The following is a 20000-nucleotide window of genomic DNA, read 5'->3' as shown; positions in this document are numbered from 1 at the left end:
TTCCAAAGAGAAGGAGACTTTTGCTGAGCATTTGAACAATTGATTCCAGATGGATTCTCTTTGTATCATTTTTGGAATTGTTTTCTCTAAATGAGTTCTAAAGATAGAATGTACGTATTCACCAAAGAGTGAAGGATGCTGAAATAGTAAGCAACTAGGAAGGACAGGTTGCTGGGTTCAGGTGTCACTTTGGGTAAATGGTTTCAATTCCCATTTTTGTTTTCTTTTGTTTTTCTCTGTGCTTCTGTGACACGTCTTTCTTGATGCTCCTACTACACGTCAGAGACACTAATCCTCACAGGGTAGGGATTACAGGATACGTTTTCAGGATGAGTTATCTACATCTCTGCCTAAGTACATACTTTGAAAATAGGGAGCAATGGTAACAAATGATTTTTATTTTAAGTTAGTCTTAGGAGTAATTTTAATGAGAAGGATAGTGTGCGTGTGTGTGTGTGTATGTGTCAGAGGGAGATGGAGAGAGAAAGATCAAGAGAGATAGAGACAGAGAGCGACCCACACGGATTGGGGGCAGAGAGAGAGATTCTAGTGGAGAGGCCAAGATTCAAAACCAGTGTCCAATTCCCCCTCATGTTCTTCTGCACGATACCCCCCCCCTTTTTTTTTCCAATGGCTGTAATCAAATAATCACCGTGCAAAGGTGGGAGTCAAGACAAATGGTCCAGCAGCACCAGCACTCCTCAAGTACAACAAATGCCAGTTGGTGTATCCTTCCTAAACCTACGACCAGAGTGGAATTGCATGTGCTATCTTGCTTTTTGCCCTCAGACGCAGATATCTTGGCCATAATGGATGGAGAGCCAGCGGTTGGATCCTTGACTAAAAACCACATGACACATATGGTAGTCCAGTGGCTCACAAGGCGGTCAAGTGCCAGATAAATGTGCTTCTTTTTGGGTGGAGATCAGGGAATGCAGTGCGAGCCTCTTTCTGGAGGAATTGAAAGACTAGTACAAGAAATAGAAGGAAGAAATAGAAGCAGGGCAGCCATGGAGGAAACCCCAGAGTAGAAAGAGAAACAGCCAGAAAAGAAGCTCAGTGTTGAGATTGGTGAGCTCTCGGTAGGAGGTCCCAGTGCTATTTACAGAAAGGACAAGGGGGCACCAGAGCTCTGGGGGTCTGGAATGATGCTTTGGTTCCTTCTGACACCTGGGGGAGCTACGGTGGTCTCCTGACCCTCCTCACTTTCCTGAACGTTCCCTGCAAGGTCTTCATCACCTGGGGCCTCTCAAGCTTGTCTCTCCTCCTTGTGACCTAAAACAATTATGATGGGAATAACTCTGAGGGGCATCTGGGTGGCTCGGTTAGTTAAGTGTCTGAGTTTTGGACTCGGCTCAGATCATACCTCAAGACCTTGTGAGCCCTGGGATGGGCTCTATGCCCAGTGGGGAGTCTGCTTGAGGCTTCTCCCTCTCTCGCTGCCCCTCTCCCTGCTCTCTCTCAGATAAATAAATAAATAAATAAATAAATAAATAAATAAATAAATAATCTATCTTTAAAAACCACTATGAAATAAGTATCATGACAATGATATCTATTTTATGGATGAGTACACTGAGGCAAAGGAGGGTCAAATACAACAAAAGCTTTCCCATTGGATGCAGCGAGGCCCAGGAATTCATCAGTGACTTGAAAATCGAACCAAGGAATACTTAGGAACTGATTCATGCATACCTTAAACATTCTATTTCTTTTAAATGCATAATATACGTCAATTTGACAAAGGCTTTTCCTTTGGTAGAAGTTGCTAATGGAATTCAAGGCTGTTTTTCTGGCAGAAACCACACGTATAATATATGCTTAACATTTTCTGGTTTCAGTTTCTCTGATGCAAAATAAACCTGGAGACACATGTGAAACAATCTGACACAGAATCTTTCTAGATTTCTTTTTGTTTTCTATAATCTTCCGTAGATACTTTTCCAACATCCAACTAGCGTGGCTCACTCTTGTCTAGTCCTTCCAAAACATTAGGCCTAATGTTCACAGGGCGGACAAAAAGCAACTTTTTAAAAATACTTTCTTTTTTTAATACTCAATTTCATCATCAGTTATAATTGATTAAATTATGTGTTGACATTGGTATTAAGAGTTTTGGACTAAAAATAGTAATAATCCTTAGCATCTGGTAAAAGCAGAAATGTATACGTCTCTTACAGAGGATTCTATTTCCAATATGCTTGTAACTAGATGCACCACCTCACACGCTCGTGTAGACTCTCCGTCCCCTCCCCAGGAACCTGGAGGAGCGTCCCTAACTACCGTGGCAGAGCATGGCAAAGGTGGTGCCTTGTGCCTTCCAACCTTAAGTCATAAAAATGCCACGCTCTTTTACCTTGTTCCTTTGCCTCCCTGCCTCTTGGAATCCAGCCACATGCTGCAAAAAAGCCCCAGCACCCTGCAGAGATGCGACATGGGGAAGAGCCAGGGCCCCAGCGCACTCCCGGCTGATACCAGCTCAGCTCTCCGGCCCGGCCCGAGAAGGAGCTCCCAGGAAAGCAGACCCTGCAGTGCCAGCCGAGCCCCTCTGATACCTTATACCTTGTGCATAGGGCGGAGCCCTCTCTGCTGAGCGCTTCCCAATTACAGATTAGGGAATGAAATAAAAGACTGTTATTTGAAGCCAACCCCGTTTAAGTAGTTCACTGTGCCGCAGTAGATCACGCCAATGAGTGTTTTGGGTATCATTCGTGTTTCGCAGAGGGAATGGAGGACGTAGATCAACTAGTGAGTTTGCTAAATAAATGTCCTCTGTAAATCTTCCACGATTAAGAGCTAAAGCCTAGCTTTGAACCCAGAAGCCTGAATTCCGAATTATATTACTATATTTCTAAAAAAAATAAAATAAAATTAGAAGCCCTTATTAAACCATACATAGAGTTGATGATAATAATTTAGTTTGATTTCTTAACTCCAGGCTTGTAGACAAGCTCTTAATTATTTACAGAGTTCAAGGCAGGCGTACAAATACCAGATGTTTAATATTTAAAACTTAAAAATGAAGCTAAAAGCTCTCAAATAAGCTTTATCCTCTTAACTTGAAATCTACATTTCAGGGCGAGTTCTTGTATTCCACGGCTCTCCCCCTTTTCTTTCCACCCCTCAATTCTTTCCTCACTACAAGGGCTTTGACCGCATGTGTGTGACCTCCAGCTCATACATCCAGGCTTCATTCATGCATCCTCTCACCCCACCAGCTGCCTCTTAACCAGCCCCAAAGCCCTAGGTTTAGTCCTGCCGGAGGATAGTCAGCCCTAGAAGAACGAACCCAAGAAAGAGGTCCATGCAAGCTCAGGAAGTAGACATGAGCAATTCAGGTAGAAACTTCTGGGATGTCAGTGCTTAGAGCACATTCAAAGTTGAGAGATGGGCTCTGGATGAACTCTGGGTGGACAGGTAGCCTTGGCCTGCTATGTGCCACGTGCAGGAGTGAAGCTAGAGGGACACATGGCAAGGGCGCCTCTTCTCAGGTCTAAGGACAGGACCAACTCCTCCTCCAAACCCTCTTCTCCACCTTCTCTCATGAAGTCTGGCACAAGATTGGAGATGAATAAATATTTACCAGATAAAGTAGCCTAGTTCCCAAAGGCAAATTTTGCATTTTCAATCTTGGGTGCTGCTGGGGTTTAAGACTGTCAGCCCTGAGTGAGGTCATAGAGCTGGGACAGGAGCCAGACTTCCCACACATCTCTGAGCACAGCTAAAATTGATCCTAAGTGACTCCGAAGAGCAAGCACGGTGGATGAGAATTAGATTCGGCTCCATGAATGGTGGCACGAACAACCACCAGACGCTTCAGAATGAAATCCCGAGCACTGACTGTTCCAACCTTTTGTCCTGATGATGAATCTTCCACAGATGCGGATGAACTGCTCTAATCTCCCCCACACCCACGCCCTCCTCCCTACCCACGTACACGTCCTCTTCTGGTAATGACAACGAAGCAACGTGGAGATGGTTGGAATTAAGGGCTGTCAAACACTGCACTTGCGTGTATTTGACACAGCAAGTGTATTTAGGAGATTTACCTAAAAAGGACTACTCGTCCTGATGATGTCTTCAGAGCAGCCTCCGTAGAGCTACAGAGCCTTCCAAACCCCACATCGGTAACGATAGTAGCACACGACTACTTACCTACCAGAACTTCTAAACTTGTATTTGTCATAGACACAAACCCTCCTACTTTGTTTGGGTGCCATTTCTTTTTTTTTTTTTTAAAGATTTTATTTATTTATTCATGAGAGACAGAGAGAGAGAGAGAGAGAGAGAGAGAGAGAGAGGCAGAGACACAGGCAGAGGGAGAAGCAGGCTCCATGCAGGGAGCCTGACATGGGACTCGATCCCGGGTCTCCAGGATCAGGCCCTGGGCTGAAGGTGGCGCTAAACCGCTGAGCCACCCGGGCTGCCCTTGGGTGCCATTTCAAAGTGCATTCTCTGTTATGTCCAGAAAAATCATCACCCATGGAAGTAGTTGCTTTGGTTAATTGGAAGTAGGTGTTTTAATACTATTTTAGTCCAGATGGAAACGACTTGAGTCATAAAGTCTTATAAAAACAAAAAGTTCACCTGCCATTTTGATTAAACTACATTCTACAAGCCTCAGAAAAAAAGACTAAAGTAAGTTATACCTGAGGGTATTTTAGATAAAAGTGAGAGGGGGGAAGTAAAAGAACATTTTAAGTTCAAAATTCTGTCAATAAATTTATTTGGCTTTTATTTGGAAGGGTGTTAATGCAAATTCTCCATAAACATGTCTAGGTAAAGATTTCCAGTGGAACAGAGCTGATTCAGGCATAATTCCCAAAGGGTGTAATTTGAACGTGCACTCTGTTTCCTGTAAGGCTATCAGATCTGAGGCAAACAGCAAAGATTAAATCTGCAAGAAATAAATGTCACACTCTCTTCTTGAACATTCTTCTGACATTTAAAAAGTCCATTCACTTCAGGAAATCCATCTCTGCCTAAATTCATGATTGGTGCTCTGGGCATAGACATTGACAAGGAATTACATAAATTGATGTTTTACTTACTTTATTTTCAAAGATTTATTTACTTATTTGAGATAGAGAGAAGAAGAAAGAAGAAAGAAGAAGAAAGAAGAAGAAGAAGAAGAAGGAGGAGGAGGAGGAGGAGGAGGAAGGAGAGGAGGAGGAGGACCAGAGGGGGAGGAAGAGAGAGGGGGAAAGGCAGACTCCTCGCTGAGCACAGAACCCATGTGGTGATCAATCTCATGACCCTGAGATCATGACCTGACCCGAAACCAAGAGTTGTTTGCTCAACTGACCAAGCCACCCAAGTGCCCCATAAATTGATGTTTTAAACTGTACTTTTATATTTAGAGATTTTGAGAGAGATTCATGAATTGGGGGGGAAGTAAACTGTAGAGAGGTTATTTATTAATTATAAACAATTAATCGTTTCCCCCCATCCAAAAAAAATTAAAATGAAAGAGAATAATCCTTATTCCTTCATTCCCAAGGTTATGGTTGCATCCTGTTGTGAATAGTTCCTTGTTTTGTTTTGATTTTTGTTCCATTATTTATTATTGTGACTCTTCCTAAGGAGAATTATACTGGGGCCTGAAACGGATGAGAAGTAGAGATTCAGGGAAAGATAGAAGGGCCCCCCAATATATCCAAATTTGAATCCTTGAAACAGGGGACTATGTTGTCTTACAAGGCAAAAGAGATAAAAGGCAAACATTTTCAGAGTGAATAAAACAGCAGGATTTTGCTCTACCTTGTTTTCAAGAGACGAAATTTAAGTATAAAAACACAAATAATTTAAAAGGAAAAGGAGGAGGGACCCCTAGGTGGCTCAGTCAATTAAGCATCTGACTCTTGATTTCGAGGTCATGAACTCAGGTTCCTGAGAGGAGCCCACGTCAGGCTGCCCCTCAGCGAGGAGTCTGCTCCTTCCTCTCTCCCTCTGCCCCTCCCTATCTGTGTGCACTCTCTCTCTCTCTCTCTCTCTTTTTCTCAAATAAATAAAGTAAAAGGAGAAGAAAATGTGAACCATTGTAAATAAAAAGCTATAAGAAACCTGGCATGGCAAAATTAATATCGACTAAGTGAACTTCCATACTAGAGATAAAGAACATTTCATAATGAAAAACGGTCAAGACACAATAGCCCTATCTGTATCATCTGTATCTCTATCTATGCGTATATATAGGCATATATATGCATACCTAAAAGCAGAACTTTAAAACACATAAAACAAAAATTTATAAGCTAAACATAGGCAAATCCCTAATCATAAGGAAGTGATTGATAAAAACATGTAAGAAATGACAAATACCCACCATTTGCTTCGACGTGGATGGACCTGGAGGGTATGATGCTGAGTGAAGTAAGTCAATCGGAGAAGGACAAACATTATATGGTCTCATTCTTTTGGGGAATATAAAAAATAGTGAAAGGGAATAAAGGGGAAGGGAGAAAAAATGAGTGGGAAATATCAGAAAGGGAGACAGAACAGGAGAGACTCCTAACTCTGGGAAACGAACTAGGGGTGGTGGAAGGGGAGGAGGGCGGGGGGTGGGGGTGACTGGGTGGCAGGCACTGAGGGGGGCACTTGATGGGATGAGCACTGGGTGTTATGCTATATGTTGGCAAATTGAACACCAATAAAAAATAAATTTACTATTTAAAAAAAAACATGTAGATTTTAAAAATATGTAAGGATATAAATTTGAACAATATTGACCCATTTGTCATAACAGAAATTTCTAGAATATCACAACTAACAATTGTAAGAGCACATATTTTTTCAAGAGTCCATGGAAACTTCATGAAATGCAGTACATTAAACATGGCCCCAAATTCATTGTCCCTCCTCTCGTCAAGAGGTAGCATCTAATTTTCCCACTTTTTAAGTCTGAGCTTGCCTGGTGATCGGCTTTAACTAAGGAGACAAACCAAGCCGAATGGCTGTTAGACCACTTGTAAGTCAAGGCCTCCGAGGCCTTGTCGCCTCGCCCCATGCTCTTGCGATGCTGTTGCGAGGAAGCCAAGGCTAACCCGGGGGCTGCCTCTCCAGCCCGACAGCGGAGCCAGGCCGTGGTGACATACCCAGCTGGGGTAGCCGGGGGCCCCGCCACGTGCCGGGATCACAGTGCTTTTAACAATGGCCCACGGTGATCATGACTGTGCCTCGTCCAAGCCAAGAATAATGGGTAAGGAGGGGGAGGTAGAGAAGGAAGCATCCCGAGAACTGCAGCCCCCAAAACAATGCATGGTGCAGGGCGTAGTTACATGGCGTCACTTTCTCCTCCTGGTCTCTAGATCGATGCTTTGGCTCTTCCTTCTGATTAACTCTTGACATTCCCAAGAGTATGATTGGAAGTGTGTCCCGTAGAGCATTTGCAGCCTCCATCCACATCGTCCTTGTTATCATAGCAGCTTCTGGGCAGATCTCCTGTGTTCCCAACACCCCAGTGGATCTGCGATGAGGAGCTAGAGGTGCCACCCCAGAAGCCGTCCCCCGCCATGGTCCCGCTCACTCACAGCCGATGCCCCTTCTGTGGTCCAGCAGCTGGTTGAGCATCCTGCCTGATAGCTCCACAGCACCTAGGTCACCATTATCCACCTACAAACATTAGGTTCCATTCCCTATGCATCTTGGAGCAGACCTCTTTTTTCTACTTGCTGCATTAGAAAAGATAATTTTCCCCCTGAAAGGCCATGTCACATATAGAAAAACTTCTCAGAAATATGAAAACAAGAAAATTAAGTGACCACTAACTTGTTGTGGAAAATAACAAATAACACATGTTTTGGGGTAAAGTTTATGATGTGCTTTTTAAAAAACACTGGGTCCTACATCTATACTTCCTAGGGGGAAAAATCCCTTAAAATAACTTTGAAGTCTTTGGCTAATTTACTAGATAAATCCACTGTGTATAAAATGGCATCTTTATGAGATAATGAATTAATCTCTAGGTTCCACGGGGGCCTAGAACTTTGAGCTTTGCTATATGTTATGGCACCTGCTGCAGTTCTGTATCATACACACACACATGATGGGAACATTTTTTTCTGAACTGATTAATGGGACTGAACTAACTGCCTCAAGTATCTTCTTAAGGTTTTAAACCAATTATTTCTTAATATACCAAATATCAAATTATTTTTATGTTAGGTCATTTTTACAAACGTGTATTGAAAATTAAAAAAAAAAAAAACCTTGCCATGGAAGTTTGATACAGGATGAACTTGGAAGGAAAAATTTTAAATATCAGATATTTGTAATCTACTGTCATTAAAATTTGCAAGTCAAAAAACTAAATTACAAAGAAAAATATGGACAAATCATGACATCTGTTTAAAATGACATGTCAATTGTTATATGATAGCTGATCTAATTCTAGATTAACAAAGACACATTAATTTTGCTGTTTCACTTCATAGATAAAGGAAGATTGATTAGCACATCATCAGAAATAATAGGCTATGTTAATAGTATGGGGAAAAAAAACAAGAAGGAAAAGAATTGCAGTTTCCCATATGGAAACAGAATCAACACAGAGAGCTTTTTTATTTTGGCATCTTTTTAGTTGATGAGACATATAGAAGAAAAAATTTTAATTATGTTTAAGAAAAACCAGATGATGATCTTTATCCTGGGAAGTGTTTAGGACTATTTTCAATAACCGAGACACTTTCTTCTACTGCACAAGGTCTGTAACGTACTTTCCTCTTCAAAATTATGGGTGTTGCCGTCTTCTGGGAGAGGGAGGGAAGCCCATTCAATGCCCCCAATATTTCTACTGAATTGTCTAATTTATAGCAGTAGCGCCTGTGTGTGATTGCTGCCTACTATCTCATTTTGCAGGATTTCTCCAAACTCTCTTGAGGATTACGACCATAATCCATTATATTTTAGCCCCATCTTGAGAACAGAGAGTGTTGCCCACATGTTTGGGGTTGCAGGACATTCATCCAACAAAACTGACCTTGCAAAGTCTTACCCCCTGCAATTAGAACACCATCTTCTGATGGTTCCTTGTGGAGTTCAGTCCCAGCTACCTTGTCAACCCCGTAGAGATGGATCACATCTTCACATGTGTCTTCTGCTCCCAAATGTAAAATCTGTCATCATTACTGAAATATGCCTCTCTTTCACCCCCAAGGAGCTGTTCCAGAATGTTCTTCTCCTTTCGTCTGCCTGGCAAGCTTCTACCCATGCTTCAACACCCAAGTAATGCCAGCTCCTCAGTGATGCCTTCCTTAGCCAACCCAGGGATTTCTGATTGCTCCTCTGGTCTATCACTGTCTTCTGCTCACCTGTATCTCAACACATATGCTGTGGTGCAGCACGTCCCTATATTCTCCCTGTGGACGTGGGTCAACCTGTGGCCTGCTACTAGCAGTATCTGGCACCCAGCAGGTGCTTGGTACCTGACTGTCCTCCAAATTAGTAGTTGAAAAGAGACAGAACAGGTCTAAGTGCTTATAATATTGGAAAAATATTTTTAAAACCATTAAAATATTTCCAACTAATTTCCTTACCGTGTGTGTTTTTGATATTTCAGGCAGCCAGAGTTTGAATTACAGCATTTACAACAAATTTTAAAGTTGTTTATATCACAACTCACATTGCATATTAAAATTTTAATTATTTTTAAGCAGTGAATTCAATTCTTTAAACGCATGCCCCTCCCCACCTGGAGTGCTTTGTTTGAGTTTCTACGTAATCATTTTGTGGAGAGTACATTTTGTTGAGTAGAAATTTTTGCCAGATTCTTATTTCAACCTTCAGTGGGTCGGATGTGGGGATGTGACTGTGTGGGGGTGTGTATTAGGATGTGGGGGCTAGGAAGGTGAGGAGGGGAAATAGTGCATGTAGACAAAACGTACATCCAAGGTGCAAGGGGCTGAAAAGCAGGGGAGCCTGGGAGCACATACTCCTTCCAGGTTGACTAGCCCACTCACACGGAGACGTCTCCACCTCACGCACCACACCCGACACCTCAGAGAGGGGTTCCTGTCATTACCCTTTTTTGTTTCTAGTGAGTTGATATGAAAACAAAGGTGTGCACTGATTTAAAGGGCAGACTTGCTAAATGCAGAGCAGTGATAGTCTAGTCTGTACCTAAGCCCTTTATCCAGTAGTTTTAATGAGATGCTCTAAATAGCACCCACAATTATTCTCCATTAATGGTGCTGTTGTTGATGGCTCCTCTTGGCGATTGAACAGTCTAGGACAAACATCAACACTTATGAGATACAAATAGTGGATTATTTCTTTGACAGCAGGTTGTCATTCCTGGTGTCTCTGTTACATGATCTGCTCCGATACCAGGGGCAGGATTCTGAGAGAGCAGATTTATAGCACCGACGGCTACCTCCCAGTGCCTCACCCAGGATTGACTCATGTAATATGAGATTAAAACAAACAACATATAAGGGTGCCTGGGTGGCTCAGTGGGTTAAGCATCTGGCTCCAGGTTTTGATTCAGGTCATGACCTCATGGGTAGTGGGCTAGAGCCCCATGTTGGGTTCTGTCGGGTTCCATGCTCAGTGAGGAGTCTCCTTGAAGATTCCCTGCCTCTCTGCTATTTGGAAGCTGTGTCTCTCCCTAAAATAAATATTGAAACCCCTCCCCCTCAAAAAACAAATGACGTACTGAATGAGCATGTGTAATAATACTCTCGCTTTCCTCATCTGCCCCTAAAACTCTAGTTGCTTTCCTCCTTTCGTGACTTCCCGACTCCTTCCCATTTCCGCAAATGATCACATCCTTAACTCATTTGTGACAGCTGTTTAACTGGGGAAACTATTATTTCAAGTACTGGTGGGATTTGCTATGTGGGAATCACGGTGTTACCTAGTCACATTAACTACTCTATTATTAATCACTTGGAGGTCATTTTTAGAAAATAGAATGTAAAGCATTTCATTTCATATGCTTTAAAATCTAATCATCAATTACTTCAAATGCCTTACATGTTCAACTCATGTTTCTAAGGAAAGCACGACTGCCTGCCTCTTCATTTACTCTGTCATTGCTCATTAAACTATGCCATTTCCCTTCATTAGGAGGATTAAAAGGTGGAAAATCTCCAGGTGCCACAAGTTAGCAAACTGTTCCTGGGGAATCAATAGTCTCATTTTTCTTTTCCTCTTTTCTTTTAAAAAAAATACTTATCTAGTGAAAGAGAAACATTTCTCCCTGCTGGTGAATATATTTCCCTGGACTTCATTAAGCCAAGTAATAGGATCAGTGTTTAAATGATTAAGTAGGTATATAAGCTTTTACAAAAAGAAAATCTAATTAAGATAGGGCTCACAGAAATCAAGACACTAATAATTAACCCAAATGACTGCGATAGGTCTGTAAGAGGGTTATGCAAATGTGGGGCAGTATTATTATCATACGTGAGCAATGATGCAACGTTTTGGGGGGGTTTTAGAGTTAGAAATATGCAGAATGTCCCATCTACTTGTATGTAATACAAGTATGTCATACATACTGGAGTAAAACTATTTTTTCCCACTCATCTTTAAGTTTTTATAAGCTCTCTGTACTTTTTCAGAAGCTAGAAAACAAGCCAACATTCCTTGAGCTTGCATTCCTGGTGACAGATTATTTCATCTCAGCAAAAAAGTCCTGCTCACATTTGCCAATAAGCATGAGGCACATGGAGGACCAATACGCAACATCGTGTCACCAATTGGCACTTTGGCATCTGCCCACAGAGTTCTATACTCTTTCCCAGTCGTAGCATGCCTAAAAAACTACACATGGAGCAAAAAGTTTGATAAAAATATATTTAAAACAAGCAAGAAAAAATAGTTTCAGCCTTAAGGATAACTTTCATCATTCTTTTAACCAAGTAGAGAGTTAAATTATATGTAAAATGATTTCAAGTACCAACTTATAAAAGATGTGATAAATCAGAAAACAAAGAACCGGAGAACTTTTTTTTTTTTTTTTCAGAAAAATGTATTTGCAATTCAAATGTTCATATAAAAAGCATAAATTTTAAAAAGTTCATAGATGTATGTTTTTAGAAGTGCTATGGTTTCGCCATTCATTGCAATTACATTCCAACATGTGCAGGGTGGTCTACACCAAGCCGCCTTACACTTTTGTCACACAGAAGTCACTCTCATCACAACCTCCCCTGAGCTATTATCTTCTGACAAATCTTCACGGGGCCTCATCCGATTGAACAGATGCAGTAACACATAGCCACACTGAAACCTCGGGGAGGTCAACTGGGTTGGGTGGACCAAGTTCCTGTTCCGTAGAGCCGTCAATGGCAACCATAAAGTCCTGCTTGTGGAAGACTCTCCCCGGCTACTTTCTTCGATGTCTGTGGCTTTATCATAATTTAATACATCCCAGTGTAAGTTAACAGCTCGCCAGCGCTTAAATACTCTGTAAACTGCAGCTCCTTCGTGGACAATGAGACCTAAAATTCAAGGGGAAAAAAAGGGGGGGGGGGGGCTGATCATAATCAATAAAGTTAAGAATATTATTTTGTATACAAGTAAGTGATTAAAGAAATAGTCAATTCTCGGTTACTCATCATCATCAAAAAATATGGTATCCTGACTTCTCAAATATTATGGCTAACTTTCCAGATTATACAGGAATAATCAACATCCAAAGAATGAGAATACATTGACACGCACAGAACAAGATTCTCAAGGACAAATTAACTTGCTCCATCATGGTGGAGGACATACATTGGGCACTTACATTGCCTTAAGAGAATCATTAGGTTTATTGATTCATTCACCATCTAATTGAGGGCTTACTGTGGGCCAAGCAATATGTTGGCGGCTTAGTCTCAACTGGTAGTTAATTGGGAAAGAGACATATTAAAGTCACTACCATCTTCCCAGTTCTTCAAAGTGTCTGACACACAGGAGGTATGCTACAACTTTTTCTTATTTTTATCTCTTCAACAGTTCAACAAAAATGTATTTAGCACCTACTTGAGAGTTTCATGTATATGACCTCGTTCAGTTTTCACCGCAGCCTTACGAAATAAGTTTGAGCACGTCTCTCCTATTTACAAACAACAAATGAGCTCAGGAGCAGACACCTAGTGACAGTGGAGGAGGGATTCCAACCCAGGTAGCCTGGCACCAGAGTCCTTGATCTTTGCATCAGCAAAGATGCAAAGTAGATTGGAAGATTACACATTTCTGAGACAGACTCTCAGGAAAATAAGCAAGGTAACGCAAGAACCCCTGGGACCATTAGCTGGCAGCCTGTAAGTACGATACGGCACGATGACACATGGCTCCATCTCTGCCATCCAACCCAGATCTCACCACACCATGCATTTTTCATACATTCATATTTGAGCATGTGGCCCAACAGCTTTTGAATTGGTGACGCCTCACAAGAAGAAATTCCTTGGGGAGGTCCCTCCAGATTGACATGTGAGAAGGAGCTCTTCTCCTTCAGGAGCTGAAATTCCATTGAAATTTGGTAGACAGGGGTACCTGGGTAGCTCAGCAGTTGAGCGTCTGCCTTTGGCTCAGGTCATGATTCTAGGGTCCTGGGATTGAGCCCTGCATCAGGCTCCCTGCATAGAGCCTGCTTCTCTCTCTGCCTGTGTCTCTGCCTCTCTCTCTCTGTGTCTCTCATGAATAAATAAAATCTTATTTAAAAAAAAAAAGAAAATTGATAGATCAATGAAGAGCCTTTTCTTAGATGGAATATGGCATGCAAGTACAGTATGTCAGTTGGCCACAAGCACTGTTGAATGATAAAATGGAAAGTGAGCAGATCCTACCTCCCACTATTTAGACCTTGAGTAATGGCTTAGAGAAACTCACAAATGTGAACAAGGAATCATGTACAAAAATGTTTATTATGTAGGGGCTCTTGGGTGGTGCAGTCCGTTGGGTGCCCAACTCTTGTTTCAGGTCAGGTCATGATCTCAGGGTCATGAGATTGAGCTCTGCATGAGGCTCCACGCTCAGTGGTGGGGTGGGGGATGCTTGAGATTCTCTGTCACCCTCTCCCTCTGCCCCTACCCTCCTTTTCTCTTTTTTTCTTTCTAAAAGATATAATCTTTTAAAAAATGTTTATTATGTAATTGTTCATATTTGATGGGGAAAATCCCAAACAATACCCAAGTGCATTCGGAGAAGAAGGAATAAATTGCATTGTGTGGATGAATGGACACAGCAAAACAACTGAAAAGAACAAAGTCACTCACACTAACATGGAGAAATTTTACAAGAGCAGAAATCTCAAAGTCATGTGAAGAAAAAAGTGCAAGTGTCAGAAAGAAATGACTTGGGTAAAAAAATATGCTACACATTTTTATATATTCAGATATGTATGTAAAGCATATAAAAACATGCATAAAAATAATAACCATGAAAGACACGATAGTGGGGAGCAAAGAAAAAAACAAGTTCAGGAGAGGCTTCAAATAGGCCTTTCGACTTTATCTCTAATGTCACATTTTGTTATGCTGGGTGGTGGAGATGTGGCTGTTCAACATACTCTGCTTACTTCCTTGTGCCTGAATAATTCATACTTTCAAAAATTATAGAGAATTTATCAGGAAAATTTATCTCAGATATATTGAGGCATAGACGACTAAAGTTGTGGAGACAAATAGGGAGGTTAGCACATTGCTTGTGGGGAGCAAAGTAGAAATAGTAAGGAGACTGCAGAAGAAGAGAGTAACACACTTGTCAGATTTTAAAAAATTGATAGAACAGTAATGCAAGAAGCAGTAAGAATCAGAGTCTTATATTTTTAAGGCTGGGTGAATGGGGGATTGAAAGCATGATAGTAACTTTCCCTTAGGTACAATAAGTGTTTTGAACATGGTGTTGTTGGGGGGATTACTTCAATTTTTTTGTCAGCTAAAACAATGAGAAGTCGGTGATGGAGATACCCAGTTTTTAAAAAAATCACAACTACCAAATACCAGAATTTAAGTTTTACATCATCTCTTACCAAAAGATAAACTTCCGGATACACATAACTTAAGAACATTCCAAGGATGTGAACATAGATCACTAAAACATGCATGCAGTCTAATAAACAAAAATTGCTAAATAATAATTATGGAATGCCACCAAAATAATGAGAAGAAATGTAAACTTCTGTTAATCACAGCAATTGCAAATAATTGTTTTGATCAATTCATTTTCCTAAGGAATAACTGACACGACTGATAGATATTTTTGGGAAACATCCAGAATTAGAACTAAAGACTAGCAGATATTAATTGATGATTCTATTATTAGCATTCCGAAATCTCCGTGGGAGATGATTTAACTTTTCTGGCTCTATTTTTCCTCATTAAAACACAATCAGAGTACCTAATCTATACTTTCAGTAGGATAGTATGAAGATAAATTGAAATTCATCAATTATAAAGCACTCAAAATTCCTCAAGATGGTAGCTCTATAAACACAAGACATTATTATTAATTAAAAAGTCAATAGTGGATCTATGTGGTGAGAAACATTCATTCACACTAATCACATAACCATTATAGCTTGCAACAGGTTCATTCTGGAGAAGTGCAGTGATGCGGGATGGCCTCACCCCAGGAAACCACTCATTTTGCAGGATCCTATTCTTTTTTTATTGATTTCCTTTGAGAGGCCAGAAATCAGATCATTTACTAGAGCTTAAAGCCACTTTCTGGGAATACATTTCTGGTAGCCCTTTTCTAAATACATAAATCTACCCAGTGTGCAGAAATAAATCCCACAGGTCTTTATGGTACATTCTGAACTGAATTTAGAGAGGGAGCTACTTGAAGTTTTCGTGAAGACATAGTCCTCTTGAATTTCCAGCTCCATTTGCTGCTTCTTAATCGCATTTCAAGTTATGAATGATGCTTAGATTTTGTTTTATTTTTCATAAGCGCTCAGAATTACTCCATGCCCTTTAGAAGCTTCAATTTTCCTGAAATAGGAGGAATGCCACCCCACTCCCAAGGTTGTCCTTTGTAATGTGCATTTTCCTCTTTCTTATTTAAATCTTCTAGAATTACAGCAAATGCCGTTTTTACTTGAGGTAATGAGAACATAGGGCTACTACAATTGCTGAAATCCAAGAGTAAGGATTCATTCAACTTTAGCCCATATGCTGAAAATCCAACTATTAAAAATCATACTGCCATACTTTCTTACTGATGCTCGTTTCCTCTTGTTTCACAACTGAGAAACTCCCTTTCTCCAGTCGCTTTGCTGAGTAATACCTCAAGTTAAGTCTTAAAATGAATTTGTCACCTTGACATCTCAGGTCACGTAAGAACAGGCTTAGATTTATTTTTGCATCTGAATCACTAGACCTAAAAGGAAAAGCAATGATAATGTCTATAAAATGTAAATATTAAATATTTTAGGATACTTGTTATATTAATAGCATGAACGTCAACAAAGTGTGATTCATAGGAACTTGGGAGTTTTGAGAGGTGTGTGTGTGTGTGTGTGTGTGTGTGTGTGTTTGGTTCTTTCTCTATCATTTTCCTTCCAGTAGCATCTAATTGGAGCATCCCCTTATTGATGTCAAAGGAACATTTTTGTTAGGGAATAATCTTCTTAAAAAAAAGTAAGTTTAAATGTTTCTGGTTTCACTGGAATAAAAGCACAGTGTTTATGTATAGATAAAATATATCCCAAATCTGTGAGTGTTGTATCGGTTGAAATTCTCATATTGTAGTAGAAAATGAATTAATTACCCAAAGAAATGATGGGGGAGGCTATCCAGGTACATATGCTCACATGCACACACAAGTGCGTGCGCACACACACACACACACACACACACACCACCACCACTTGTGTTTATTTCAACACAAACCAATGATGTGTTATAATTAACAGAGGCTTGAAAAATGTATAATCAAATACTAAAACATTTTTGATATTAACAACCGAACTACTGATCAAATCACTTAATTATTTGTATTACCAGTGTCAGCTCTTGTTCAAATAGGTTTGGTTGTTTTCAAAACTAAAATTTTTATCAAGGATCTATTTTGTGCCAAGCACCGCACTAGGTGCTTTATGTGCAAGATTTCCATTTAATCTTGGCAGCAACTCTACAAATAGATACCATGACTGAACAATTTCATGGTTGAGGAAATTGCGACTCAGGGATTCAAGAACTGTCCAACATCAGGAAGATATGAGAATAAGAGAAGAGATTGGAGCTCAGATGTGTCTACATATAAACCTTGAGTATTACAGTCCTATTCTTGATAGATTTCAATGTAAGGCAGTCTCTCTTAGTCATAGAATTAAAAGCAACTAAAAGAGTCCTTGCCATGGACTGACTGTCTCTCCAAAATTCATACATTGAAGCCCTAATCCCTAATGTGATGGTATTTGGAGGTGGACCTTTGGGAGGATAATTCGGGCTATTTTAAGTCATGAGGGGGAGACTCTCATGATAGGATTAGTGTCTTTATATAAAGTAGAAGAAACACCAAGGAAAGGCCACTGTTACATCTGTAAGAGGGCCAATGAAACAGCCCCTCCTTCTCACCACCTGCAAGAAGAAAGTTGTTGAAGGCAACACTACAAGTGGTGATAGCCTCATCTGGGGAGCTGCACCCACCCTGAGCTTTCCCAAGAAGTGCAAGGTCCACAAAGGAATAAAGGCTAAAGCCCTGTGTGTTGTTCAATCAAAACGACCTTTGAGAGCGCTAAAGGACTTGCAACACACAGCAGATATCTGGCCTGAAATGGCTCTTGACTGTGAAGATGTCCGAGATTTCTAGATTAAATTTCACCATCATCCATTGCTAAGATTTCTGTCTCTCTCCCTCTCTCCCCACCTTGCTCAGTGAAATCTACACATATTCTATAAAACATAACCAATGTCATTCTGAGGAGTCATTGTACTTTGGACACTTTGGGTCCCATTTAATCCCACTTAAGAACAATTTAGAGTCAATCTCATAAAGTGGACCCAACTTTGGCTCCTTAATTTCTATTAGCTGAAGACCAGAGAATGGCTGCTCAAGAAACATTTATCATTAAGACTGGGGTCCAAGAGACCCCTTGTTGCATGATCTTTGCTAGAGTGTCTTAAAATATATTAATCTTCCTGGAGTATTTTCCCGATCGACCCCCAATTTAAATGCCCAACAGTTACGGAAACTTAGATGTGACGGTAGAGGTAAACAGTTTAAAAGTCACTCCCTCATTGTTCAATCTTGTTAATATGAATCCGGAAGAAATAAACATGAGTGATTCCTTCTTTGTCTACTGAATACTTTTTGTTGAACTGAACATGTATGGAGCTTAAAGAAAAAAACAAAAATTCAAAAATATAAAACTTACAGAGATGAAAATTGAAAGACTATATATATAGAGAGAGAGAGAGACAGGCACATATTTAATGACCAGGCCAACAAGACCATGGAGAAATCAGCTGCAGTTAACTGGGACCGAAAATAAGCCCTTGTAAAGAATTTTAGCTCTTCGTCCCGTATATATATATATGCTGAAGTTACTAGATTCACAAAACAAAGCCATCATAAATTGGTATCTTAAAAGCCAGGTCTTTGGGAACTACAATGTCCTGATTATATGGGGATTTTTGTGAAAATGTATTTCCAGTGCTGTTCATATCAGAACAAATATCCCACATAAAAATGCACTTTCATCTATAAAAGATGAGTTGATTTTTTTTCATTGTTGAATATAAATTATATACATATATATATACATATGTATGTATGTATTAATTCACAGATTCAACTTGAGAATGGCAGGTTTGATCACGATGGCAAAAAGTTCAGAGGCTCAAACACTCAAACTACTGGTAATAAAATCTTCTGTTCAAGAACTGTAATAAGAATTATTCACAAACTTCCCACAGCATGAAAACCCTTGCAGCTAGAGGCTGGGTGATTTCCCAGTACTGATGACCTGATCCTCCCAGCCCCACGGTAGAGGACATAACAGTGCCTCCGGCCAAAAGATTATCATCATAGTGAAGACCCTAAGTGATCCTTTCTCTGAGAGCACACAGGAGAAAATTCACGGTGTCTGTCCTGTGACCCTGCCACTCTCTCTGTCCTCCTGCCTGCTCAGGGAAGTCTGCAGCCATCAGCCTGGATGCCAAGAGCACATCGGTGCTGGATCTTCAATGTGGATGACATCACTGCCTGGCGATGGAACAAGACGGCAGAGCCAAATTTTAATAAGGAGCGTGATAGCTTACTAATTGGCAGGGAGGGAAGCATACTCTTTTCTGAAAGGTCCCGACATAGGTTGAATTTGCTTCTTGACCTACCATCCCTGTTGCAGTTAATGACCATCTTCCAAGTCAATTAAGCTAAAACCTTGGAATCACCTAGACTCCTCTATCCTCTCGCACAAAATTCTGCTAATTCTATCTTCTCAGCAACCGTAAGACAGAGACTTCTGTGGAATGATCGCTCCTACATTTTCACAATGAACTATTATAAAATTTGAAAGACCCACATTCTCTCGTGATTTCTTCTCTGACCCATTCAAAATTAGTCCTTCCCTCCCGCCTTCTACCACCACATAGGAATTACCCACATCGTTCTACTCGTTACCCGTTGTGGAATAATTTGTGCAAATGCCCGTGACCTCAATCAGCTGTGTGCTCCCTGAGGACAGGAGCCCTACTCCTACTTTGACGCTTCAGAGTAGAAGCTCAACAAATCTTCACTAAATGAGAGAGAATGAGAAAGAAGAGAGTAGTCATCCCTGGAATCTAAAGGATAACAAGGGTCAACTTAAGTCTAGTTGTGATGGTGCCACAAACACAAAGGTCTCAAGTATTGTTCTTTAAAATGGTAGAGAACTAGCTTAAGATACCAGATGGAGACATGCACTCCAAAGGGTTTAGGAATCAGGGCCCACGTTTCATACATATATGAGCATACGTATGTGTACACACACAGACACACATACGGCCTGGCAGGGGACGGAAGAGCTCAAATTCTTTACAAGGACTTATTTTCGGTCCCAGTTAACTGCAGCCGACTCC

The 20000-nt window shown here is 40.6% G+C and overlaps 1 protein-coding gene across 1 annotated transcript in view; it reads right to left on the bottom strand.

Annotated features, from left to right (window-relative positions):
• Positions 1-11781: 11781 nt before the first annotated feature.
• The window catches only part of MARCHF11 (membrane associated ring-CH-type finger 11), a 106811-nt gene continuing 98592 nt past the window's right edge, over positions 11782-20000 (bottom strand). Inside the window, exon 7 of the mRNA XM_077894290.1 lies at positions 11782-12443. Within this exon, the coding sequence (XP_077750416.1) occupies positions 12121-12443 (323 nt within the window). The 3' untranslated portion in view covers positions 11782-12120. The remainder of the gene's footprint in view (positions 12444-20000) is intronic.

Source organism: Canis aureus, chromosome 4 (assembly GCF_053574225.1).
Source record: "Canis aureus isolate CA01 chromosome 4, VMU_Caureus_v.1.0, whole genome shotgun sequence".
NCBI classification, from domain to species: Eukaryota; Metazoa; Chordata; class Mammalia; order Carnivora; family Canidae; genus Canis; species Canis aureus.
The sequence above is the reverse complement of the archived record's forward strand: the minus strand, read 5'-3'. Positions and strand labels throughout refer to the sequence as shown.